This window comes from Triturus cristatus, chromosome 10, assembly GCF_964204655.1.
Source record: "Triturus cristatus chromosome 10, aTriCri1.1, whole genome shotgun sequence".
NCBI lineage: Eukaryota > Metazoa > Chordata > Amphibia > Caudata > Salamandridae > Triturus > Triturus cristatus.
In genome coordinates this window covers 633977230-634004189 of record NC_140593.1, presented here as the reverse complement: position 1 = coordinate 634004189, position 26960 = coordinate 633977230, and the positions used below count along the sequence as shown (strand labels likewise).

The window sequence follows — 26960 nt, the reverse complement described above, 5'->3', positions numbered from 1 at the left end:
GTGAAAACACAGCCGCGAGCTCCCGTTAGCTTCTATGGGGAAAGTCGCGATTTGATTTTTAAAGATTAGGGACACTTAGAAATGAGTCAGGACCAAACCCTTTGGGACTTAGGAAGTTCTAGGGTCAACACCCACGGGAGCACCGGAGCACTCGTGTTACCTCACCCAGGGAAGCCGGGTGCATAGGTGTCAAATGGTGTTGGGTCGCGTTGTCGATTTCAATGGGAGCTGGCAAAGAAGTGCTGCTGCCGGGAAGATGCGAAGTGTCTGAAGAGATTCAAGCCTGGATCGAAGTAGAGAAGAACCTGAAAGCAGAGGGGACAGAGTCTGGGTCACTAGCCAGTGACCAGGAAGGTGATAGGCAGATGCCCACCGATGTCGGATGATTTCAGGTAAAGAAGGTGAAGCTTGACTCTTCAGCCATGAGGACCAGGAGGCGTCGAGGACGACCAGGAGCTGGTTTTGAGCTGTCCCACGAAGGATGTCGAGTGCTGCAGCGTCGGTGCCCGGATTGGACACAACAAGCCTTGGCAACAGCAGCCCACGCAGAAAGAGAACAAATGATTCAGTCCAGACCAGCAAGGTCTGAGGGACTCACCACATGGTTGGGAGTCAGGGCATGTCTGGAGCAACCAGGGAAGCCCAAGGAAATTCAAAGTTACCCCCTCAGGGACCCACCAGTTGACAGACCAGGGTTCGTGAAGGGACCTCGAGAGAAAACACAAAATGGCGGCCCACTGGTCACTCAGGGTGACTAGGCCGGCAATCTTCGGTGGATCTTCTACTCGTGGTGGGGGCTACAAGTAACCCCAAGCACGACTTCAAGAGACGTCGAGAAGTCAATGCACTTGCAAAAGTGCACGGTGACCATGAGTTCTGGTTCCACGCTACTCATGAAGGCTGCAGGTCTCAGCTTTGCTGGGGACTCGGGTTGGCCTCTGAGATGTCTGGAAATCCTCTTCCTGGGCTGCAAATACTTCGGAGTCCGGCGGGAGCTTCGGAAATGCAGACCGGCAAAATGCTTTGTTGGTGCCTGCCAAGCAGGGTAGTCACTCCTTGACCCCAAGGAAGATTTCTTCAGTCCTCTAGTCTTTAGTAGAGCGTCGAAGTTCCAGGATTCAGATCCAGACTTTCGTCCAGGGATATCTAAAGTTCTGGTTACAGAGATTCCTTACTTATACCCAAGGAAGGGGTTGGACTAGCTCTGGAGACCCACCTATGGGAGGGTTTGGAAAGAGGGGTGGCTACACCCATTTCCTTTGTCCAGTTTCGCGCCAGAGCAAGGGCTGGAAGACCCTGAACCGGTTTGAGCTGGACTATGCACACGGAAACCAAATGTGCCCGCAGTGCAGGACTTCAAAGCACTCAGAAAGTGCTCCCACCCAGCCCCAATACACATAAGCCTGTCTGGGAGGTGGTTGCACCTCCCTGTGACAGGAAACCTATTATCCAGGCCTCCCCTGCTGGAGTATCTGTCTGCAGCAGGAGGCCAGACCCGAGTCTGTGGCTGCAGCATCCATTTTGTGATGCCAGGGCTCTATTAGATTTCTACCTGGTATACCAGTACTGCCATGTCTCTCCCTCTAGAAGGGTGGGATCATATCCTTACATGAAGAACTGATGTGGGGATATGATTCCAAGGTGTTTGACACCAAACACAACATGTTTCTGTGCAGCTAGTCCAAAGTTAACATTAACCGTTTTAGATATAATCCACTTAAGAGTATATGGTCAGGCTGCACCACTGACCACCCCGTAGAAGAGATTCCGAAGGCTGCAGAGGGGCTCAGCTCATGACTGGGCACCCTCTCACATATAACCAAGCACCCTGCCTTCAGGATTGATAAGGCCTGCCATAGGGGTGACTGATAGGTTTCTTTGTGCAGTGTTAGGTGAGGTATAGTGAACCTATACCTCAGTAAGGGGTGCATGAAACATCTTACCCAGCCTACAGTAGCAGACCTGTGGTGTCATTTTGGAGGGCTTACCAGGGGTGACACAATACATGCTTCAGCCCCTGGTAGGCCTCTCGGGTACCTATTCCCTAGGTACATAGTATACCATATACTAGGGACACACAAGGGTACCTCAGGATCCAATCTGTGGTGTACCTAAAGTACATGCAATCAATTTAGAGAGGAAGCAGCTAGACTGGGGCCCTGAATAGCAGTCGAAAAACAGTGAAACACCAGCAAAAAGTGGGAGTAAACATGTGAAGCAAATCCTACTCTCCTACAATAACGAGGACTTTTGTTTTTTTTACTCCACTGCTCCCCACCACCCCACCCCTCTAATCCTGCCCTGGGGAATCCTCCTTATCTTAGTAGGCATTAGAATGCCTAATGGGCTGGCCTTTTGGGGGAAATATCCAGAGAAAAAGCAAAGTGAAAAAGAACATATTTGCCGCACTTTGAAAATGTAGATTGCATTTACTAAACTCCAAACACAGCTGGTCAATAGTCAACTGCTTTTCATTTATCAGATTACTGCTTCTTTTTTTGTATCAATTAGTGCTTCAACATCTCCCACTGAGCGATAATTATACATTTGATTTTCCCACATTATGCGAAGCATTGTGGGATATTTTAATTGGACCTTGGCCCCAAGCTTAACTAATTCCTCCATCTTGTTTCCTAGCTCCCATTGCCTCTGTTTTGTGGATTTGCAGATGTCTGATCTAATTACCACAGAAAATCCTTTGACTGAATGCAGCCCATTCTTTAGGGCCCCGCTAAGGATTGCCTCTTTAATGGTGTAAGAGAGGCAGTTCACCAAAATCTTTCTGGGTTTGATCCTTTGGGGGTTGCCGCAGAAGGGGTCCCTGTGTGCTCTTTGAATTTCTTGCTCGAGGTTTAGGTTGTTATTGTCCTTTAGGACCATGTTCCAGAGTATGTTAATTATGAAGGCCTTCATATCCGTACCCTCCTCATTCTGGAATATTCAGAAATCTTAAATTATTCCTTCGGGAGTGTTTCTCCAATCTCTTGATCATCCCTTAGGCTCTGATTTTGCTTGGCCAACTTAGAGATCTCAGAGGCGTTTTTGTCACATCTTGTTTAATTGATCCCACCTTGTCTTCCAAGATCTTAGTACGACAGGTTACCTCATCTAGTTTTTGTGTTACCTCGGAGCATGAAGCTTGTACGCCAACCTGATTGGCCTCTGAGATTTCAAAGCAATGCTTGATTTCATTCTTCAGCCCCAATAAAATACCTGCCAGGGAGTCATCTTCAGTCTCATCCAGTGAGCCTATCACTGCCAGAGCTTCTAATCTGTTGTTAGTAGGACCTGTAGCTAAAAACTCTTGGGCTTTTCCAGAATGAATTCCGAGATCGCTTGTCCCGTTTCGGGGGTGGAATCTACTAGTGCTGCTCTCAATGCAATTGTGGTCCATGTTAGGTGCCTCCACACCGTTGTTTTTGACAGTCCATTCTCCCAACCTTCCCCTCGGCTTGCTAGGTAAGACACGAAAGAAAGACTTAAGCGAGGGTGTATTTTGACAGGCATGGTAGATGCCTTTTTCTTCCTTTCTCCTGTTTGTTTATTGGGGATTTGCTGGTTTTCTTGCTTTGAATACTCCCTCTGCCTTGTCAACCTCGCCTTCCTTTAGCCGTGTCCTTTATCTCCTGCACTGCACCCATAAGGGGGTGTAATACTAATGAGACCGGTAGATGTCCAACCTTACACCCACCCCACCCAAATATTACTGGGTCTCAGGGTATACCTAGAAGGTTTATCTACAACCTCACCTTCTATTGAGATGCCTTTCTCCATAGGCAGGGAATGTAATTTTCTTACCCACTCTTAGTGTAGCTCTCTCTCTCACCCGGCTCTCCTCTCGGATCTCCCAGACAGCAGGTCCGGCTGCTACACTCTGCCTCGTGGAACTACGAGGAGCCTCGACTCGTGCTGCCTCTGCACCCGGACCTTACGCTGGCCTCCCTACAGCGCCGAAGCTCCCTAGCTTCCTCTCGCCTCCGCAACTCTGAAACCCTGCTCCTCCGTGCCCAGGAACCAGCCGACTCCACATCAGCTGTGCACAGAGACATCCTCTCGACCAGCATTTCGGACCCGGTATGTTCTGACCGCGATCAGGAGTCCCTAGTGTGCGTGGCTTCACTTCCCCCCCGATGGCCCCTGCGGCCGCCTAGCACAGAGCCGCCATGTTCCCCCAACCAATCTGTAAGCTGAGAAGTATTGATCAAAAAATAAGTTACTTACCTTGGGTAATGCTTTTTCTGGTGGGTACTCTATCAACTGGCAGATTCCTCACTGAATGTCCACCTCCTCGTACTGTGTAGGGTCCTTTTTTTAAATACAAACCGGTTCCAAGTTAGTATTCAACTCACTGGTACCAATAATTGTCCTCACTTTGCTTTTGAGAGATTTTAAAGGGCAAAACAATCTGACCTCAGCTGCAAGGTGTGGTACCTGCTTCGTCACTTCAGGCGATAAGGAGCCAACACGGAGCTGCACAACATCACGTAGGGGTGCGTTGGAGCCCTAGCGAGGAAGTTTTCCAAATCCAGTCTGGCTCCTGGGGAGTATTCGAAGGTGAAGAATCTGCAGTTAGAGTATTCACCATATAGAACATTACAAAAGGTTAGTAACTTGTTTGTTTTGGGTATGTTTACCACATTGGGAAGTCAACTTAACCGATGTTGGGAGAAGGAGTGAGATTGAGGTTTGTAAAGAGACATGCAATTGGTTTGGACTTAGAACTTTTTTTTTTGCTATGAACATAAATTGGTGACATTTTTAGTAGTTTTTTGTTCTCTGATCTCTTGGTGCTGTTTGATTGGGTAAGAGGTCTTATTGAACAAAGTGTCAACTTTGAGTTTCCCACTAGAAGGGGCATCATACATGTGGAGCATTGGTCTGTGGAGTTTTCCCCTTTCAAATGTGAATGTGTAAAGTTTGAGTTTTTCATTTGATTTTGCTCTATGCAACCAAAAATGTCAATTATAAGGTGCCTGTGGACCAGGAGTACAAGTATTAATGAGGCGTGTGACTTGTACTTAATTTTTATGGATGTATGTACCTTACAATCAATATTCCACTACCAATATACATATCTTATGTAGAATTTCAGGTTTAACTTTGTCTTTTTATATCTCAACTAGGAAAAGAATTTGGAGCTGAAAAAGAAAAAAGGCAACAAGAACTTAACAGAGAGGCCACATGAAACATACAGGCTGTTAAAACGTAGAAATATAATTGTGGAATCTGTACGCAATTTAAGATTAATAGAAAGTCTATTCACGTAAGAATTTTTACATTTTGATTTCCTGAGGAGGGATACTTTTATTCAGCAAATCATAGTTTCTTAAAATTATATCCAACAAACGTACATCAGTTGTTTCCTAAATGCTTGACTTGCTTAATTTGCTTTTTGGGATTTGTGCAACATGCCACATTTGAGCAGCTTCAAAACTGTGCAGTGAAATATAAGATACAAAATAGTTAACTTCGAGACAGAGGATGTGACCGAGCCCAGCCACACTGCCACGGGGGACTGAATAAATTCTTCTCCCTTATACTACTTCCTTTGAGGACGACAGAATAAGCAAGTCTTATGAGGGTTAACAGTGGTATCTTGTCATCTTCGTTGATGAGCAGAAGTGTCATGTCATTTGTGGGTCTCTAACCAGCATGATGGTGTTTTTGAAGGAATGAAGAGCCAGGGTACTAGGCTTGTACAAGAAAATCTAGCTCTAAATTGGTCGCAGGTTATTAGGAACATTTATCTTTAAACAGCATTAGAATCTTTAGTAGTTTTGTTCTTTTTTTTTTTTGATAATCAAATTTTTCTTTTCTTGTAGAACAACAAACTTAAAAGGTACATACAACAGACCAATTGAACTGGCATCAAAATGACATATCATGGGCTCAATGCCAGGCAGTAACGAAATCCTCCCTCTCCTCCCTTGGCCTCCTGCATCCCTCGCCCGTGCTCCTCCCCCCCCCCCCCCCCCCCTAGAATACGCCCCCTAACCATTTCCCCCATACTCTGCGAAACTTTTTGGGGCATCCCCGTGCAACATATACTGTCCGTTCTTGTGCGGCACACCAGTCCACGCCCCTCCTCCATTTATCACAATTGGGTGGATCGACCTGCTTCCAGGCAGCGGCAATATCTCTTTTAGCTACTACCAGAGCAGTAGTTAGGAAATATTTTTTGTTGCGGGATCCGTGCAAACCATCCGTTATCCCCAACAAAGCCATTTTGGGGTCATGGGGGACCTCCCACCCCAGGACCTCCGTTAATTCAAGCTCAATCTCCCCCCAGTAGCTCCCCAAACGCGGGCAATTCCAAACCATGTAGAAGAAGACCGCCGGGCCTACCGCACAGCGGGCGCATGAAGCCTCCGGGGAAAGACCTGCACGGTAGAGGCGCTCCGGGGTCAGATATGCGGCATGCAGATAATAAAACTGGATGAGCCTCAATCTAGCCGAAGTGGTAATCGTCCTGTGGGCCATAAGGGCGTCTCTCCAATCAGCTTCATCCAATGGACCCACCCAGGTCTCCCATCGCTGCTTCAGCCCTTCCCAGTCTACCGGGGTGTTGTTAACCAGGGAACGATAGATACGGGAAATTCCTCCTCTCCCAAGGCACCCCAGCATCACCTGGGCCTCAGGCGGGCTGTGGTCAGGAATCCGCGAATCCAGAGGGATGTGGGTTTGGACCGTGTGGCGCAGCTGGAGGTATTTATAGAATTGCGAAGGGTGCAATGAAAATCGGCCCAGAAGCTCCTGAAAGGAACACATGCGGCCCCCCCGCCACAGGTCACCTAAGCGAGTGATCCCAAGAAGGTCCCATGCTCGAAACCCCTCCAACCCGCCACCTCCCGCAGCTAAGTCCCATGCCAAAGTGGTGTGACCAGGGTCAGTGTCCTTGTCCATCGGGTATGCCGTAGAGCAGCACACCATGCCAGGAAGGGGGCCCGCGTAACGTCCGGGAGCGACAGGGGGATCACCGCCCCGTAGAGCATGTTTTGAATGGAAGTAGTTTTGTTCTTAGTCTTTGAGGGAGAGGGTTCTGGATGCTAGATCTCTAAAGCAGAAGACAATTAACACAATCTTTCTGCCTGTGCAAGTTGACTATATGCAATAAAGCTGAGTCCGGGCTTCTGGGAGGCCATCTGGCTGGATGTTTAGACAGATGCCTGGTGGTCTCCCTTGCAAACCCGTCTTTAGGGCAGGTGTAATATGGATGTGGCAGCTTAGTCCCAATAATTTTTTTAAATAAAACACATGGTTTCAAACCGTTGAGTAGACTAGTACAGAACGTTGGTCCCAATACTATAACTGGGTGTTACACCAATGGTAATCCATGACAACATGCTTCCCATGGCACAATGGTGGCAATCCCATGCAAGCTACTGGCACTGTGGCAGTAATTATTTCTTGGAAACATGCTGGCCTTGGCCTAATGGTGCTAATTCCTGGCAACATGGAGACCCTAGCACACAAATGGTAATTGGAGGAATGCCTGCAAATAGTCTGAACAGAGGCCCACCTTATGCATATCAGTACTGATCCTGATCCTCATGGGAAAACTCCATCCCAAACTACCAGGAAAGCCCCCCAGGCAATATAAGCAACCCCTATTCAGTTATGGCCTTGTTAGGCTTGTCAATGATGTATAGCCTGGATACTGTGGCACAAGCACCTGAGACTCGTATCTAGGCATACTTTTGGCCACCTGAGTCCTTACACCAGACACATAGGCGGCATTCCCTTGCAACATGATGCCTCTAGCACAGTGGTAGTAATCCATGGTATATTCTGGGAAGCTATTATATGATGGTGCCCTGTAACAATTTAAATAATTTTGAATTCATTAAAGTTCAAGCAGGCTCAGAGATTGGAAGAACCAGTTCAAGTGAACATTTGCAACAGATATGTTAGTGTAAATGCTTAGCTAACTTCTCAAAAGCCCAAGGCAAATGTATTTTCTATTGCCTAAAAGAGGGTATAAGGATAATCCTGGAAGTAGAAGTAGAAAAGGGGAAACAGCGAGAGAGAGACTTTATGAGTTTCCATGCAGGGTTGGGGGCAAGGCAGGTAAAGTTGGTTGCAGGGGGGCGAGGTGAGAAAGAAAATATTACCATAGCAGTAGAAAACCGGGAGTCCTATAAAAGCTGGGGCAATTGGTGCTCGGACAATAGTATTCTAAGTACTTCTACATGGGGCCTGAATGAATCAAGGTGCCTTAGTGAAATCGATTAGGACACTCAGTTGCCGCATAGTCTGAGAATAATATCATGGAACATAAACTGGATGGGAGGACTAACAAAAGTGGACAACTTAAATCAAGTAGCAAAGTACGTTGATATTATTTGTCTGCAGGAGACATGGCTATGCGGCAACACCCCAGTAGTTGAAGGGTTTTTTCAAATACATAAACCAGCCAGAAAAATAAAAAGATTTGGACGACCTTCGGGTGGGATCATGACTCTCAATTCAACCAGGCTAGTGAAAGAGGTAAAGTAAATTAGCACATTATGTAAATGGGTGCTGGGTTGTAAAGTATCCCATTTGGACATTGAAGGGAAGGAGGAGAATTTGATTATTATAAATGTATATATCCAATGGAACTCTCAAAAAGAATATGATACAGAAATGGGGCTCTTTAAAAAGGATATAGTTAATTTAAATGAAATGTATGGAACAGATGAAATGGTGATAATGGGCGATTTTAATCACAAACTAAATTATGAAAAGTTTGATTACTGGTTTGAGGAAATCTTGAGCTCTTATAATATAGGGTCAGCAAAATTTCCCAAGTGTGTAACTAATAACCAGGATGAAGCATTAGGGAAGTTCCTGGGATCTATGGGTCTAATATGCTTAAATGGTAGACTGGACCTAGACCGTCCAACCACACAGACCTTTAGAGTAGGTATTCAACAGTGCCCTATAGATTATATTTTTGTCCAGGCTTGGAACTTTGAATTGGTAAAAAAGTTCAGGATAACTAAGCATAAGGTTAGCGACCATAATGCTTTATATTGCGAATATTTAAGGAGAGTGATAAGCCCGTGTGAGAGAGTGATCCCCAAAATGTGGAATATCCCAAGCGCCTTACTACAAAACTTGACTGAAGAATATGTGAAGAAATTAGAACATTTTCAACAAAACTTAATGAAGGACAGCGCTGTAGGGCAGCAGGTAGAATGGTACGAGGATAAAATAGTACAGGCTGTTCATTGCCTCAGAGTGCATTTAAACGATAAGAAACAGGGTAAGGTCAAGAAAGGCAACCAAGGTGGTTCAATCTCGCATGTAGGAGCAAAAAAAGGGCCATTCGGAAAATAGAGCGGTGCCAGAGAAAATGTTATGAAGTTGGGAACTTAGAGATTTTGCTCAACTTGAAGATAGAATATAAATCCTTAGTAAAGAAGCAGAAAAGGATTTTTCGGGAAAAATGTTGGGAAAACCTCCTAGAAACAATTGAAACTTAAAATATAAAAGGGTTCTGGAGGCTGATACAGGACGCCGCAGGAAGGACTCTGGGAAATATGAGCTGTGTGGTGGAAGAGGCAGCATGGGTAAATTACTTAGGAAATTTATATAAAGCAAATAAGAACTTGGAAATAAATAAGGAAAAATCCATCTGGACAGTATCCGTAGATGAGTTAAAACCAGCCTTTAATATAGAAAAAGTAAAAGAAACAATCAAGAAGCTGAATTTATCTCGTGCAGCTGGAACCGATAATCTCCCAGCCATAATAATTAAAACTCAAGTAGATTGGTGGGCAGGATTCCTATCCCATTGGTTTATGGCCATTTTAGATTCAGGTTGTGTTCCAAAAACCTGGAGAGGGTCAATATTAGACTACTACACAAAGGGCGATAGGAAGGACCCAATGAACTATAGGTTAATTAACTTATTGGACATTGGAGAAAAGGTATTTTCAAAAATAATCCTTGGTAGATTAAAGGAATGGGTAGAGCGGCGGTCGATAGTCCCAATAGAACAGGGAGGTTTTAAGGAAGGACATTCGACTATTGACCACTGCTTTGCCTTGTGGGCTGTGGCGCGGAAGTCCATGTAGCAGCAGGGCAAGCTGTATTGCTGTTTCGTGGACTTTCGCGCAGCATTTGATTTGGTGGATAGGGAGTGTTTGTGGGAGACCATGAACAATTATGAGCTTCCACCAGATCTCTTGATGGTGATTCAGGAGCTACACAGCCATAATTGGGCACAAGTAATTAAAGATACATCTGGCGGCCTAACACCAGAAATAGCAATAAATAATGGATTTAGGCAAGGTTGTGTTTTGGCCCCGCTTCTATTTGCCATATTCCTATTAGATCTGCCCGCTATTCTAGGTTCTGCTAGAGGTGCAAGTCCGAAAGTAAACGGAAGGCACCTGTCCTGTTTACTGTATGCCGACGATCTAGTAATATTGGACCAAACTGAGGTGGGTCTACAAAGAAAGCTGAATAATTTCAGCGCATATTGTACGGCAAAACGACTAACAGTAAACATGGACAAAACAAAGATTCTGTGCTTCGGGAAGAGGAATACGAAGTGTAATTGGTTTCTGGGTCAAACCAAACTAGATATTGTAAATGAATATAAATATCTTGGAATATGGTTTACAAATTCTATGAAGTGGGGTATGCACCTTGAGGCACAGAAAGTAAAAGCACAGCTGGCGGTATGTGGGTTGAAAAGATTCAATCAAAGCTATGGTGATATGTCCCATAAACCTTTATTGACGGCCTATAAAGCAATGATTCCCCCACAATTCCAATATGGTTCGGAAATCTTTTGTATTGATGGTAAAAGCTCCTGGGACAAAGAGGAAGGGAAATGCCTAAAATCTTTATTGTCCCTGCCAAGTGCAGCAATGATTCAAGCTATTAGACTGGAAGCAGGGCTGATAGCATGGAATATTCAGGTGCAACAAGGTTTACTCAGATTTTGGAATTGTTTGGGTCATGAGGAGGTCACAAAGGTATCTCAATGGTGTTTGAAAGAGATCCAAGTTAGTGAGTTAAAATGGGCTAAATCCACTAGAAGCAAACTTCAAACTATCTGTGACCACCTGAAGGTGAAAATAAATCCGAAGACATTACAAATTAATGTAACAAAGAGTGTACTTAAATTGCAGGGAAAAGAACTGTCAAGAGAAATAGACCGGGAGTATTTGAGTAAGAAAGATTCTGTAAAATTTATGAGCAAAAGTTGGGAGAAAGATATAAGCTATCCCTATTTAGATATATTACCAAATCAATGGTTAAGCAGGGAAGTCTTAAAGATAAGAATTGGAATAAATCTGGCAGTTACAAATAGTGCAATAAAATCAGGCCTAATGCAACCTGATGGTAAATGTATGTGTAAGATGGGGATGAAATGTAACATTTTACACATTTTATTGGATTGTCGAAAATGTTTACATTTACGTAAATTATTTCTTCTCCCGCTCTTTTTAAAGTATAATGTGAAGGTCCGCTTGCAAGCATGGGAGCTTCTTGCGGATATGGAAAATTTAGATACTGCGATAGCCATTGGGAAATATATGCAGGGTGCATATAAGTTTCCTAATTTATTAGAGGCTTAAGCACAGAAAAGCGTATCGCTATATAAAATTAAATGTTACTGTTTTTTATTTTTTATTTTTTGTATGAAGTTTTAAGGTTTATATGATGTTTTTACTGTCGGAATAAGAATTTTTAATGTGTGTACTTTTTAAATACTATTGTATGATCTGTAGTTTAAAGACTTAATGGTCTAAATAAACTTTGTTTGACCTTGACCTATTGCCTGTGCTTTGAGGAGAGGAATGGAAAAGGCACAACCCCTTGCATTTGTAAGTGCTTTTTTGTTTTTTTAAAAGATTTATGTGGCAAATGTCTGCTTTGTAATAAGCCTCATATTGAGGCTCATTGTAGATAGGTGTTTATGGCTTCTGCTGCAGTAACCTGTTAATTCTCATTCTTCATATAGTTTAAAGTGCATATGTATTTCATACCTAAAAAGTACTTTAACTGCAGTTAATTTTTCGTATTCCTTCCGGAATTCCACGGGAATGCAGTTCAGTAAACATTGTGAAGTTTTATAAATTACTTTTTTTATAATTCTACATTTAACATGGAGCTACACCTAGTTATTTTTTTCTTTTTAGGCTTCAGAAACTGATCATGGATCAAGAGCGGCAAGATGGTGTGCCTACCAAGTGCTGTAAGAAGTCCATTGTTAGACTGGTTCATAAACTTTCACAGGAAGGACTTCTCCGACTGTACAGAACTACTGTCATTCAAGATGGTATCAGCAAAAAGGTTAATGCAGATCTTCAGAATTTTGTTAAAGCAACATTCATCAGCAAAATAGTTTGGAGGCTAATAATTTAGCTTTGTTTTTTTCATGTATGTGTTATTTAACAAGGTTTTGTATAGTGCAACAGCTTCCAGCGGACCCTTGGCACTGTTTGATGTTGGTATCCTGGAGATAAGCTAGTTCAGGAGGGTGCTGTAATGTATCATTAAGGTTTTGCAGCTATTGTTTTTTTATTTCATGTTTTATAAACAGACAAATTAGGAAAAAACATAACTTAAAGGAGCATATGTTTGTGCACAAAGGAGGCCAGTTCATATAAAGCATATGGAATTGCTCAATCGCATGGAGGACGCAGTGGGCTTTCCATTGCCCCTAGATTTTCTCAAACTTTGGAGGGCATACTCTAATCTTATTGATGACCCAATCTGAAAGAAACACGTTAGTTAGATTCCTCACCTTAGAATATCCCCAGGCGTCAGGCTGGATCCGGAAAGATTTTTGTAGCATTACCCAATGCTCGTCGCTAGGCGTCGTCTGCGGCTCCGCGTCTGAGTACTTAGACGCCGCCCTCGCGCGCTGACGTCAGTTCTTCTTTTTTCCGCGCCAGACAGCGCCGATCCGGGAAGAGCTTACCCCTTAGTCAATTTTTGACTAAACTTTTTTGACTCTTTTTGGTCTTCTGTCGACTCGACTCTGGTGCCGGTAGGATGCCTGGGTTTAAAGCCTGTGACTCCTGTCATCGACTGATGTCGGTGACGGACCACCATCGCCGGTGCCTTTACTGCCTGGGGGCCGACCACGACGCGGAGTCGTGCCCCGATTGTTAGGCCTTGACCTCGAAGGCTAGGCGGGAGCGGTCCCGTAAGCTTCTCGAGCTTCGGCACTCGGCTCCGCGCCGCTCACGGTCCCGGTCCAGGAGGAGGTCCAAGGACCGGTCGCGGAGCCGCAGCCACCATCATCGCTCGTTGGGCTCGAAGTCTTCGGGTAAGTCGAAGCGATCAAAGAAGTCCAAGAGGCGACACTGCTCTTCGGACTTCCCTCGCCGGTCGCGCGACTCGGCCGAGGGTCAGGGTGGTCCCACCGCCGCGGCTCCGTCGGAGCCGCAGGAGCCGCATCCGTCTCCATAACCACCGGTCCCAGGGACTGACGCGAGTCCGGCGGAGGTCAGTGCCTTCCTCTCGGCCATGAGGGGCCTGGCTCCACCGTCGATGCCTGCCGGCGCGCCTTCTGGCCCCGCGGGCTCGACTGGGCGACCTCGCGTGCCGGCGGCTCCGGCGCCGTCGACGACTTCAGTCCCGATGCCGCAGGTCCCCGAGGGATCCAGGCCTGGATCTCTGCCGGCGCCGGTTGACCTCACGACGCCTCCTCCGCCGGCGCCGACACCGGTTCCGCCTCCGGCGCCGTCTCCGGACGACGCCGTTCCCCGGTTTAGCCCCTGTCCGGGCCTGGCGCCGCTCGACGCCACACCCGACGCAGATGGATGAGCGTTTCATCTACCACCCGGCTCCGATCATTCCTCCTGTTTATCAGGAATCAGATGACGGTGGCATCTGAGGACCCTATGGCCAGACAGGGCCAACTTTCACAGGACTGGGCAGACGAACTGGGGGATGCCAGTGGTCTGGACACCTCCCCGGACGCTGGTTTCATCTCTCCTCCGACTGTGGCCTCGGAGGAAGGTGCAGCTTTCTCAGTGGTGCTGCGCAAGGCGGCCGAAGCCCTGGGGCTCGAGTTGCCTGCTGTGGCCATGAGGACTAACATCCTCACAGAGGTGCTTCAACCGTCAGCAAGCTCCACAGAGCCTCTGCTGCAGTTCAATGAGGCCCTCATAGAGGTTCTGTAGGGCACTTGGTCCAAGCCCTCCACAGTTCCTCCTGTGGATCGGAACGTGGCCCGGCGCCACCGCCCTGCTCCGGGCAACCCCAGTTTCCTGTCCCAACACCCCACCCCCGAGAGTCTGGTTATCCAGGCCTCCACTTCCCAATCCTCCTTCCCGTCCGCTCTTCCGGATCGGGAATCCAAGAGGCTGGAACATTTCGGAAAGAAGCTGTTCTCTTCCCTGAGTTTGGGCCTGCGGTCTTCGAACACCACTTGCCGCTTGGACCGTTTCTCCCACTCTCTGTGGGATACGGTGGAGGACGTGCTGCCCCTGTGTCCGGAGGAGGCCTGGACACGTCTCTCCCAGGCGCTTGCTGACGGGCGAGATGCAGCACGACATGCCATACGGTGTGGACTAGACACCACGGACTCGCTGGGTAGGGCGATTTCCACCACGGTGGCGCTCCGGCGCCACGCCTGGCTGCGTTCCACGTCTTTCTCGGGGGATGTCCAGAGTACCCTCATGGATATGCCCTTTGATGGCACTCGCCTTTTTGGTGAGAAGGCGGATAGTGCGCTGGCTCGTTTTAAGGACTCCCGGGCTACGGCTAAGTCCTTGGGTCTCTCGGCCCGCAGCCGCAAACTTCCGCCTTTCGCCCCTTTCGTGGCCAAGGAAGGGGCGCCTCCTCCCGTCCGCCTAGCCACCGGCCGCAGAACCAACCTGCACGCGGTCGCGGACGTGGATTCCGCTGTGGCGGTACTGGAGGACAACGTGCCAGTCAGTCCGCATCCACCCCGGCAGCATCCGCCTCAAAGCCCTCCTAGTCCGAGCTTTCAGGCCCATTCCACGCCAGTGGGTGGCAGAGTTCGCCATAACCTGCTTCACTGGCGATCCATCACATCGGACAGGTGGGTGCTGCAACTCGTTCGAAGGGGCTACTCCCTCCCCTTCGAGACGACCCCTCCAGCCATGCCACCGCAGTGCCACAGTATATCGGAGGATCACTTGAATATTCTGCGGGAGGAAGTTACGGCCCTCTTGGCCAAAGAGGCCGTCGAGCACGTTCCTGGTCCTGAAGTAGGCCGTGGTTGCTATTCCCACTACTTTCTGGTTCCCAAGAAGGGCAAAGGGGGCCTACGCCCTATCTTGGACCTCAGGAGCGTCAACGCCTTCCTCCGGAAGGAACGGTTCAAGATGCTAACTTTAGCTCAGGTTCTGGTTGCCCTCGACCCTGGAGACTGGATGGTAGCGTTGGACTTGCAGGACGCCTATTTTCACCTCCCCGTCCTGCCGGCCCACCGGCATTACCTGCGGTTTCACGGTGGGTCAGGAGCAATTTCAGTTCACCGGGCTCCCCTTCAGCCTCACCAGTGCCCCTCGGGTGTTCACGAAAGTGATGGCGGTGGTCGCAGCTCATCTGCGCAGATTTGGGGTTCCAGTCTTCCCCTATCTCGACGACTGGCTGTTGAAGGCGGGCTCGCCCCAGCAAGTCGTCTCCCACCTCCAGACTACTGCCGACCTCCTGCATTTGCTGGGGTTCTCCATCAACGTGCCGAAGTCACACCTGAGACCCTCCCAGAAGCTCCTCGTCATCGGAGCGGTTCTCGATTCGGTGCAGTTCCGGGCTTATCCTCCGGAACAGCGGGTCCGGGATATTCAGGCTCTGATTCCCATCTTTCGGCCTCTATCCTGGGTTTCGGTCAGGTTGGTGCTGCGGCTTCTGGGGCTGATGGCCTCCTGCATCCTGTTGGTGCATTACGCCAGGTGGCGAATGCGGGCTCTGCAGTGGGACCTGAAGTTTCAGTGGGCCCAGCATCGAGGCAACCTGTCCGACCATGTCTTGATCTCGGAGGGCACTGCGAAACAGTTGCAATGGTGGCTTACGGACCGCGATTGTGTCAGGGGCAGATGCCTCTCCCTACCCCAACCGGACCACGTAGTAGTGACGGACGCGTCCCTCCTGGGAATGGGGGGGCCATATGGGAGAGGCAGAGATCAGATGCCTCTGGTCTCCGGCGGAGTCTCAACTCCATATCAACTTGTTGGAGCTGAGAGCGATCCGGCTTGCACTGAAAGCCTTCCTTCCCTCTGTCCGGGGAAGTGTCGTGCAGGTGTTCACCGACAACACCACCGCCATGTGGTATTGCAACAAACAGGGCGGGGTGGGGTCGTGGACCCTTTGTCAGGAGGTTCTGCGCCTCTGGACATGGCTGGAACACCAGGGCATCATCCTGGTGGTTCAACATCTGGTGGGCTCTCTGAACGCCAGAGCAGACAAACTCAGCCGTCGGTGCATGATGGATCACGAATGGCGTCTGAACTCGGACGTGGAGCAAGGTCTCTTTCTGCAGAGGGGAGAGCCTTGGTTAGATCTATACGCAACAGAGGAGATCGCGCAATGTCATCAGTGCTGCGCGTTGGAATTTCCAAGGCGGCACTCGCTCGGAGACGCTTTTCGTCGCGAGTGGAGTTGCGGTCTGTTGTACGCCTTTCCGCCTATATCACTTCTGCCCAGAGTGCTGAAGAAGATCAGGCGCGACCGGGCCCAAGTCATCTTAGTGGCTCCGGATTGGGCACGAAGGTACTGGTATCCCGAGCTACTCAGTATGTCAATCGATCCTCCGGTACGACTGCCTCTTCAGGAGGACCTTCTGTCACAGCAGCAGGGGACGGCCCTCCACCCGAACCTGTCCAGTCTCCACCTCCATGCGTGGAGATTGAGCGGCGACAGTTGATGCCATTTGACTTGCCTCCTGAAGTCTGCGATGTGATTCTGGCAGCCAGGCGTCCCTCCACAAAATCGGTATACGCCTGCAGGTGGACCAAATTTGTGGCATGGTGCACAGCAAAGGCTGTGGATCCCCTTTCTGCCCCTCTTTCTGAGGTTCTACTCTTTCTTCTTTCTTTGGCCCAGCAGGGCTCTGCTCTGGGCACCTTGAAAGGTTATCTTTCTGCAATTTCTGCTTTCTTACGGCTTCCTGATCAGCCTTCTCTTTTCAAGTCCCCTGTTGTTTCGCGTTTTCTTAAAGGCATTACTCACATGTTTCCTCCTGTCCCCTTCGTAATGCCTCAGTGGGATTTGAATCTTGTCTTGACCTTTCTGATGTGCGCTCCCTTTGAGCCTCTTCACAATTGTCCCCTTCGTCTTCTGACTCTTAAGACTGCTTTCCTGGTAGCTATTACCTCGGCTAGATGGGTGAGTGAGCTCCAGGCTCTTTCATCTAAGCCTCCCTTTCTTTCTGTTCATCCGGACAAGGTTGTGCTCCGGACTCGTCCTTCTTTTCTTCCGAAAGTGGTGACCCCCTTTCACATCGGGCAATCGGTCACTTTGCCCACCTTCTTTCCGCCTCCGCATCCTTCGAAAGAGGAAGAGAGGCTCCACCGTCTGGACCCCATCCTTCGAAAGAGGAAGAGAGGCTCCACCGTCTGGACCCCAAACGTGCGCTGTCCTTTTATTTGGACCGCACCAGACAGTTCCGGGTGGACGACCACCTTTTTGTTGGATACGTAGGTGCTAAGAAGGGGAGGGCTGTGCACAAGCGGACCATCCCACGGTGGGTCGTCTTGTGTATAAAGGTTTATTACTCCTTGGTGAAAAAGGACCCTCCTGTTGGGCTGAGAGCCCATTCCACCCGGGCGACAGCGGCGACTACTGCCCTGCCCTGGGACGGGGAGTTCCCTTGCAGGACATCTGTCAGGCGGCGACGTGGGCCTCACTGCACACGTTCGCCAAGCACTATTGCCTGGACAGCCAAGTCCGGAGACATGGCTTCTTTGGCCGTTCTGTTCTCCAGGACTTTCTGGTGTGATCTTGGTTCGCAGACCCTCCACCGGGGTTGGTATTGCTGGGGTATCTATTCTAAGGTGAGGAATCTAACTAACGTGTTTCTTTCAGATGAACAAGTTACTTGCCTTCTGTAACGATGTATCTGTAAGAAACATTAGTTAGTTAGATTCCTCACCGACCCACCCATCCTCCCCGCTCTGCGAACCAACATCTAGGGTTAAGGTCATCCTGTTCAGGGTCCTAGACTTTTTGGCACCAGTGTCGGTCTCTTGCATGGCTCTGCGTTCCTGGCGCGGAAAGCTATGTAAAAGAACTGACGTCAGCGCGCGAGGGCGGCGTCTAAGTACTCCGACGTCATTCCGGCGCACGACGCCAACGTCGGACGCGGAGCCGCAGACGACGCCTAGTGACGCGCAAGCGGTATTGCTACAAAAATCTATCCGGATACAGCCTGACGCCTGGGGATATTCTAAGGTGAGGAATCTAACTAACTAATGTTTCTTACAGATACATCGTTACCGAAGGTAAGTAACTTGTTCCTCGGGCTCCCTGCGCATGTCCTTGCCTACTCCTCATTTACTCCAGTATTGAAACTTTCATAGATTCACATGCTTGAATCATTCCCAGTCGTCGAGATGGAAGTAAAAGAGACCAAATAAAATCAAGAACCAATCAGATTAGCCTCACCCCTTGGAACCCTCCTGAGAGAACCTCAGACCTTCAGATTTTCTACCGCACGTTGTGTAAGGCAGTCTCCACTGAGCTCTGCTCTGTTATTCCTTATTTTACTACTTTTGTTTCTTATATATTCTTTTTATTGAAAAGTTGTGATAGAGGAATTCGAAGCCACACGACATTTTAGACATGACGAGGGTAAAACACAGATAAAAAAGCATTGTACAAACTGAGCACATTATCTGTAAACCACTAAGTGGAGTCAAGATCAAAGTCCCCATTAGTCCTTCTCAGTTCCGCCATTGGGGAAACACATAAATCCCCTCTCGATGCATTCCATTTAGCCCATTTCTGATCCCATTTCTTCGGGCAGCCCCTGTGTTTAAATACCTCCTTTTCGGTAATCATTGCAGCATCCATATCATTAGCCCATCTCCAGTACGTGGGCAGATCCCCGGTCCCCCATGTTTGGGCAATGTTTCTCTTAACAAGGGTAAACCCAGCTAGGCCCACGTACGTTCAGTCTGGGTGAGGTCAGTGGCCTCCCATATATTTAACAGGCAGTCATGGGGAGTTGGTTATATTCTTCCCACCCACCTGTACAAGTGTGGAGACAATTCTTTCCCAGAATGAGCGGAGAGCTGGGCACTCCCAGATCGTGTGGAAAAACATGCCTTCTGTGGCACACCTCCTAAGGCATCCAGTGTCTGGTCTACACCCCATTTTGACCAACATGTGTGCAGAGAGGTATGTTCTATGTAGGATTTTTAACTGGATTAACCGTAGCCTCTTTGGAATGGCCACCTCCTTGGGAGAGGATAGTGCCTCCTGCCAGTCGTCATCCTCCAGGTACCCGATATCGATTCCCACAACTGCCAGGAACGTATTAACGGGTCCGGCTTATTGTTTATTAATTCGCGGTATGTAAGAGATATTGCCTTGCGTGACATGTAGTCCGTGCGGAATCTATCTTATAAAGGGGACGCTTCGGGTAGGACCTCACCGCTCGTGACATCGGTAGTCAAGGCATGACAAATGTGTAGAAAGCGGTAGGTCTCTGACCCAGCCAGTTGGTATTCCGCTTGTAGGTCTTTAAATGGGACTATTGCGTTACGCTTCCAAAGGTCACCAACTGAAGAGATGCCAATTACATCCCATTTATCAAATCCCGGGCATTTACCCAGCGTGCCAAGCAGCATGGTCTCCCATAAGGGGGTAATTAGTGTTAGTTTCTTGTCCCACCCCAGTGTTTTGATAGCTCGGTGCCATAGTGCGATTGTTTGGGCCGTGGGGCCTGTAAGGTGTTGGCGTTTGGGGTTAGAATAAAGTGCTCTTCGATAACCACCCGGTTCATTATCCATTTGTCTGTTCGATACGCTGGTTCAGACAGTGAGGCAAAGACCCAGTGATTAATGACTGCAAGTTGGGAGGCCCAGTAGTATAGTTTAATGTCCGGCAACGCGATTCCACCATCATACCACCCTCTGGTCAATTTATGCATCGCGATACGTGGATTTTCCCCATCTCATAAGAGAGTCCTAACCTCGCTCTCTATGTTGGTGAAGTACGTATCCGGGACATTATAGGGTTTGTTCTGCAGCACATATAAAAAACGGGGCAACGCTAGCATTTTAAAAAGCTCTACCCTACCCAGGAGAGTCCGAGGTAGGGACCGCCAGTGCAGGAAATCTTTCTGGAGTCTGATCAGCGGGGCTTCAAGATTGGTGTCATAGAAACGGGTGGGGTGCGGGGTTTTAAATATGCCAAGATAGCGAAATCCATATGTTGGTATTGTAACGTTACTGTCTTTGGGCAGCCGAGGTGCAGGACCCTGAAGGATAAACAGTATGGATTTTGTCCAATTAATTGTGTACCCAGAGTGTGTGCTAAAAATGGCACAAATATGGAGGATCCGGTGAATCGAGGTTGATGGGGCCGCTACATACAGTAGGATGTCGTCGGCATAGAGGAAAATTCTATCTTCGTGGTGTTCGGTCCATTTCAGTCCTCTGATCATGGGGTCGCCCCTAACCCAGGTCGCTAAGGGTTCCAGGATCAGGGCAAAGATAAGAGGCGATAGGGGGCAGCCCTGTCGAGTACTCCTCTCTTAGCGGAATTGCCAGGATGTATGTTGATTGACGATGATTTGGGCAGTCGGTTTTGTGTAAAGCAATTTCACCCATTTAATGAATACGGGGCCGAAGCCCATGTGCTCGAGTAGAGCAAATAAGTAAGGCCATTCGATTGTGTCGAATGCCATTTTTGCATCCAAGGACAGCAGGGCATCCTCCTCCTGAATAGTGCTAATCCTCCCCATTACCCCATGCAATCTACTTAGGTTGAGGGCCGTATTTCTGCCAGGCATAAAGCCCGATTGGTCTGAGTGAACAATCCTGCTTATGACGGGGAGCAACCGGTTAGCCAACACCTTAGCGAGTATCTTGACTTCCGCTGTTAACAGTGAGATTGGGCGATAGGAATCGCACCTCGTTGTTGGTTTTCCCTGTTTATGTATGATGACCACCGAGGCCAGCATCAAGTCGAGGGGCAGGAACTTGATTTGGCAGCTCTCCAGGTACATCCCACGGAAAGTGGACGTTCTCTTGGAAGTTATTAGTTTAAACAGTTCTATAGGGAGCCTGTTGGGACCCATGGCTTTCCCCGATTTCATTCCCTGTATGGCAATCGCCAATTCTTCCTCCGTTAGACCACACTCCAAGGAGTCACTGTCCTCTGGAGCAAGAATGGCAAGAGGAATGGTAGCTAGGAGGTCTTTGGAGTCAGCAAAGGTAGTGGTAGAGGAGTATATCGAGGTAAAGTTTGATGCGAAAGCCTCGCCGATCTGTTGTGGTTTACTTAACAACTCTCTCTGTTCCCCTTCAATGAGGGGCACCCATCTCTGAGTGGCTTCTCGCCTCTCCAGCCATGCGAGCAATTTCTCAGTTTGTCGTCCATCTCATATACATTATGTATTGTAGCTTTCTGTTTAGATCTAGTTGCCTCTGTTGCAAGCTGTCGGTAGTCCTGTCTTTTTATGCAGCGAGTGTGTGTAGCTAATTCATCATCTGTTTTTGCCACTTTGTCCTCTAGTCCCCGAATCTCATTCTCCAGGGTCTCTAGCCTTGCCCTCAGCTCTTTCTTGTGTCCAGCCAATAGGGAGAGGGCTTGGCCTTTGATAACTGCCCTGAAGGCCCACCATAGGATCTGTTGGGAGTCCACCGAGTTCGTGTTCTCAGCGAAGTAGTGGTCCACCCCTTTCAAAAGTTCACTCTTAACTTGCGGAATCTTCAAACTCCATGGGTTTATTCTCAGGGCAATGCGTCTATTTTCATGTGGTAGTGTTATCTGAGTAAGGACTGGGGAATGATCGGAAATGCCAGGCATCTAGCGCCAGTAAAGTTAAAAAGTACTTCGGCCTGTGTGAGCAGGTGATCTTTTCTTGACTGACTGCCGTTGGCGCCAGAGTGAAATGTAAACTGGTGCGCTAGGGGATTAAGATGATGCCAGAGATCTAAAAAGCCAAAAGCCGAGAGGAAATCCCTCATTTGTGAGGTGTCGTTGGGGTCCAGTCTCTGAGGGCGGCGGTCGACCCGGCCATCAACTGTCAGATTAAAATCGCCCCCCGTCACCAGGGCGCCCTCTGGGAGATTAAGAAGGAGCTTGCCCAGATCAGTCAGCGTAGTTTTTTTTATTGCAGAAGGGACGTAGACCGAAAGTATATTGATTGGCCTCCCTTCCCATGTCCCAGCCAACACCGCAAATCTGCCCTGGGTGTCAGCCCATGTGTTATTTATGATGAAGGGGCATTGTTTACGAATGAGTTGGTACCCCCATCTGTCGAGAGCCTTACACGTGTTTCCTATTAAATGTGTCTCCTGCAGCAGGGCAATATCAGGAGCCTGCTGCTTGAGGTATTGAAGCACGACCCCTCTTTTCAGTTTGTCCCCCAACCCATTGACGTTCCAAGTAATGATGCGGAGCGTCCTACTCATGTTTTGGTTAGGCATGTTATCTGTATACGATCAAGGTCGTACCTCACCAAGGGCGTGTATGCAAATATCTTGTGCTGATAGGAATGTGGCAGTAGCTTGAACTGAGTCTGCTTAAAGGACATCACTTCTCTCATCTATCACAACGAAATATCAACAACTAAACAAACAGTTCTGCCCTCCCCCCCCACGCCCCCGGGAGATCCCCTGCCCGCCCCCACCCTGCCTCTCTGCATTGCGGGTTCTGAACCTCCCGCCACCCCAAACTTGCAGAGAGCCTATCGCCACCCTAGGAAACTCGGGGAACGTGTTCCAAACCCACTCCCAAAATGCCACTTTATACGGACAAGATGTGAAACTATACTGATTAATTCAGGTAGATAACCGTACCCCGTTACAGGTTGCAGTCAAATCTATAAAGCGACCCACAGGAGACCCGGGCGACTCCAGAGTCATATTCTCGCACAATTGGGTGAGACTTGTGATAAAGACAGGCATTAAACAGGTAACATTACTAGCTATAAGACAGTGTCACAAAGCACTTAGCCTGTCTGGGTCCATTCCGGCGTGCCTCGTGCTGTCCGATGGGGATTCCGTTTGACGGCCTGTCCTGTCTCTGGTTCCGCTGCCACGGTTCTCTTGACGGTTGCGTTTGCCAACATTGCCCCAACTGTTGAGCCAGTCCCATGCATCCTCTGGAGTACTGAAGAACCACGTTTTTCCCTCAGCTTCGACACGCAGTTTTACTGGGAATAGCATAGCATACTTGAGTTATTGGTTGTGCAAGGCGTGTTTCACTTCCAGGAAGCTACGGAGTTGCTTTTGCACTTTTAGCGTGAATTCCGGGAAAAATGTTATTGTACAGTTCTCAAACTGTACTGGGGGTTCCACTCACGCCGTGTGGAGGATAATGTCCCTGTCTCGGAAGTTAAAGACACTTGCAAGGATGGGCCTGGGAGGTGCTCCGGCTTTTGATCTGTCGTCCGGTACTCTATGTGCTCTTTCAATAGAAAAATACTTGGATAGGCCTTTGGGTTGGAGATGTTTCATCAGTAAGTCCTCCACATATAGGTCTGCAGCCTGTCCTTCTGCCCATTCTGGCACCCCCAAAATGCAGATGTTGTGGCGCTGCACCCTACCTTCGTATTCGTCGAGTTGACGTTCCATAGTTTCTTGGCCAGCTTAGAGATCTGCGACCTGGTGTTTGAGGAGGGATTTTACAACTTTTGAGAGAATTCTTCAGCTACATTTTTCACAAATTGCTTTACAATTTTGGTCTGTTCCCTTTCACCATGACAGGCGAGGAGAAAAAAGGCCTTTTTAGAGCTTGTACCACCTGCTCTAAAAAGAGGCTTTATGTGGATGACCCACATAAAGATTGCCTGTAGCCAGACCACAAGGCCAAGGACTGCAAGGCATGTCGTACCTTTTCTACCAGAACCTTGAGGGACGTCTCCTTACCTGGCTCCGGAAGCTAAAATCCAGAAGGGATCCAGTCTCTAGTGATAGTGATGAGGTCTCATCTGCTGCGTCTTCTAGAAGGTCTTAGAAAAGGAGAAGCTATGACCCTGCTTCTTCTGAGGAGCGCCCTTAAAAAGCCTCTAAAAAGACCTCCCATGGGTCTGACAGGCTCAGTCCAACTGAATCTCCTCGCTGAGGTGTAAAGGAGAGGAATGGAATTACATCAGGAGAAAGTGGTGTGAGGAAGTAGAGCTCTGTTTCTCCTCCTTCCCCTCCTGAGGGAAGAAAGGTGTTAAAAAAAACCCTCCTCTGTTCCTCTGGAGGAGCGACAGGAGAAAAAGTCACAAGCATTGACGAAGCTGTCGATGACACCGTTGACTAAGAAACCATCGACATCGTCGACGTGGAGTGACAAGGACCAGTCTCTTAAACTTTCATCAACTCTGACAACGGGATCGTCGCCGAGAGCTTTGGCGGTGTTGACGAAGGCAGTCCCATCTCCATCGACGGCGAATTTGACGACGATGACGACTATGTTTTCGACGACAACAGAAACAATGACTGCAGTGTCGACAACAGCACCATCGACGACGACAGTAACGTCGGCGGTATCAACTGCAGCGCTGTCGATGACAATATCTACATCGTCGACGACATGTCGGTAATAAAAAAAAGTCTACAGGAAGAGAGAGAAAGCGCCAGGTGACTCCTGAAGTCACGTCTCCTAGCAAAGTGACTCCTCTATTACCCTCAGACCTTTTAGAAGAGGAGGACTCAGATGATGTCGGTCCTTTTGCATATGCCCATAACCCTTCAGAACTGCACGTTGAGTGCCAGGAAGAGGATTCTGAGGAGGGTTATGAAGAGGAACAGGATTATGAACCTCCCCAGGACTACCATACAGGATATCAAGGGGAGGTGGTCTGTATGCCGACCTAGTTGATTTCGGACTTGCAGTCTATGCTATCAGACTATAAACTGAGGTTTCCAACACCAGCTGCAGCTCCGGAACTGGGCTCAGTTCCCATTGGACTAACCTTGGTGCCTTCCACCCCCTGGGAGCCACCACCTCCGCTGCAAATAGACGATTCTCCACCGACTACTGTTATCCATCAAGATACTTCAGATGAAGAGCAAGATGATACGGTTCTTCCATACCCACACGGGGAGTGGGATGATTATATTCACCGGTTCCGGTGGATTGTTCCCCGGGTGATATTGGTAGTTTCCACAATCTACTGGAAAGGGCGGCCAAAAGGTTTGATTTACCCATGCCTTTGGCGCAGACAGACTGTTTCTTATATGATTTTCAGGAACGCAATGAAAAGACTGTAAGAACCATTCCTATTGTGAATCATGTTTGGGAAGAGGGTCTTAAAGTTATGAAGACCTCCGCTACGGTGGTCCCAGTTCTTCCTCGATTGGAGAAGAAATATAAAGCACCAGAGGATAGCCCGGCCTGCCTAGTGAGTCAGCCTAAACCGGACTCAGTCATATCACAGGCAGCTCAGCGGAAGTCTAAAAATCCGGCAGCTCCTCTGACTACACTTCCGGACAAGGAAGGCAGACGTCTGGACACTGCGGGCAAGAGACTCTCTTCTGTGTCAGGCCTCCTGGTCAAAGAGCTAACGCTTTAGCGATTCTGGGCCGCTACGACCGCCAGATGTGGTGTGATCTTTCACCTTACCTTGATCAACTACTTGGGGACAGTAAAACGGAAGATAAAAAGATCCTCCTGGAAGGAGGGAGGGATGTATGACTAAACAACTACTGCCTAAACCACGACTACCTGAACCACGAAAGCTAAACAACGAGCAATGCTAAACCACTACTTTTTTTTACAAGTTCCTAAACCACGAAGAAAAAAAATACCTCGTGACTGGCCAATAGATGGCACTATTGTAATAACGATACTTCCACAAAAAAGTAATTAATACCAGAGTAATGAAAATGATACCGAGGTATTAATAAACTTCCCCACCCATTATCCCTATAATCCCTACATTCCGACCCTATAAGTAATACATTTAAAAAAAACAAATATTTTATAAATGTATATAGATATATATATAAAGTTAAATGAGTATTAAATTACTTTCCAAATCCACTACCACTATCCACTTTTCATCCTGTCTCAAAAGGTAAGTATTTCTGATATAAAAGACATTCCTTTAATAAGGAATAAAAAATGTTTTAATTAATCTCAATAATAATTTAATACCTGAATATTAAAATTACTAACTAGGTATTAAATTTCTACCCAAACCATTACCCATATCATACCTACAACCTGTGACTTGAAGTAAAAATGTTTAAATCCAATTAAATACAAATGCAATACCACAAATTTAAAAAACCAAAACACCAGAATTTGTTTTTTTTTAACGTTTTTAAATTCATTGATACAAATGAATGACCTACCTGATAACTCCAGAGAATTCCCAAAATTCCCACGTGGTACAACCAAGCAGGATGAAAGCAGACTACTTCCCCACACTCTTTATAGTCCGCCAGCCAGGTTGCAAACGAGACTTAGTGGATGACCTTGGCAGTTCACGTTGCCCGCCAGCATGATTGCAGAAAAGCCTTTCAAAAGGTATGGTGGGTGAAAAAGATTTACGTGCCACAGATTCGGAAGGGTGAGGGGGCGGAGATGAGTGACATAACACTCAAACACTGCCTAATCAAAATGAAGGTGAGGGATTTTGAGGCATAGAGAAGTGACGTGCAACACATACTTCCTGGATTCAAACAAGACGTAAGTCTGTTGTGGACGTCGTAGTATGTGATTCCACGTTGTTCAGAAAAGTCGTGGTTCTGGACTTCGTGGTTCAGGACTTCGTTGTTTAGGATGTTTCCCAGGAGGGAGGGCATTCTCTGAGGTTATCGAATTTGCAATGGATATTGCCACAACCTCTTTTCGTTCCTTGGCGGGAG

The 26960-nt window shown here is 47.9% G+C and overlaps 1 protein-coding gene across 2 annotated transcripts in view; it reads left to right on the top strand.

Moving 5' to 3' along the window:
• The window catches only part of GTF3C1 (general transcription factor IIIC subunit 1), a 1956011-nt gene that overhangs the window by 474296 nt on the left and 1454755 nt on the right, over positions 1–26960 (top strand). For both annotated transcript variants that reach the window (XM_085632176.1, XM_085632175.1), the window contains exons 11-12: positions 5124–5263; positions 12141–12294. In XM_085632176.1, coding sequence (XP_085488302.1) covers positions 5124–5263; positions 12141–12294 — 294 coding nt within the window. The remainder of the gene's footprint in view (positions 1–5123; positions 5264–12140; positions 12295–26960) is intronic.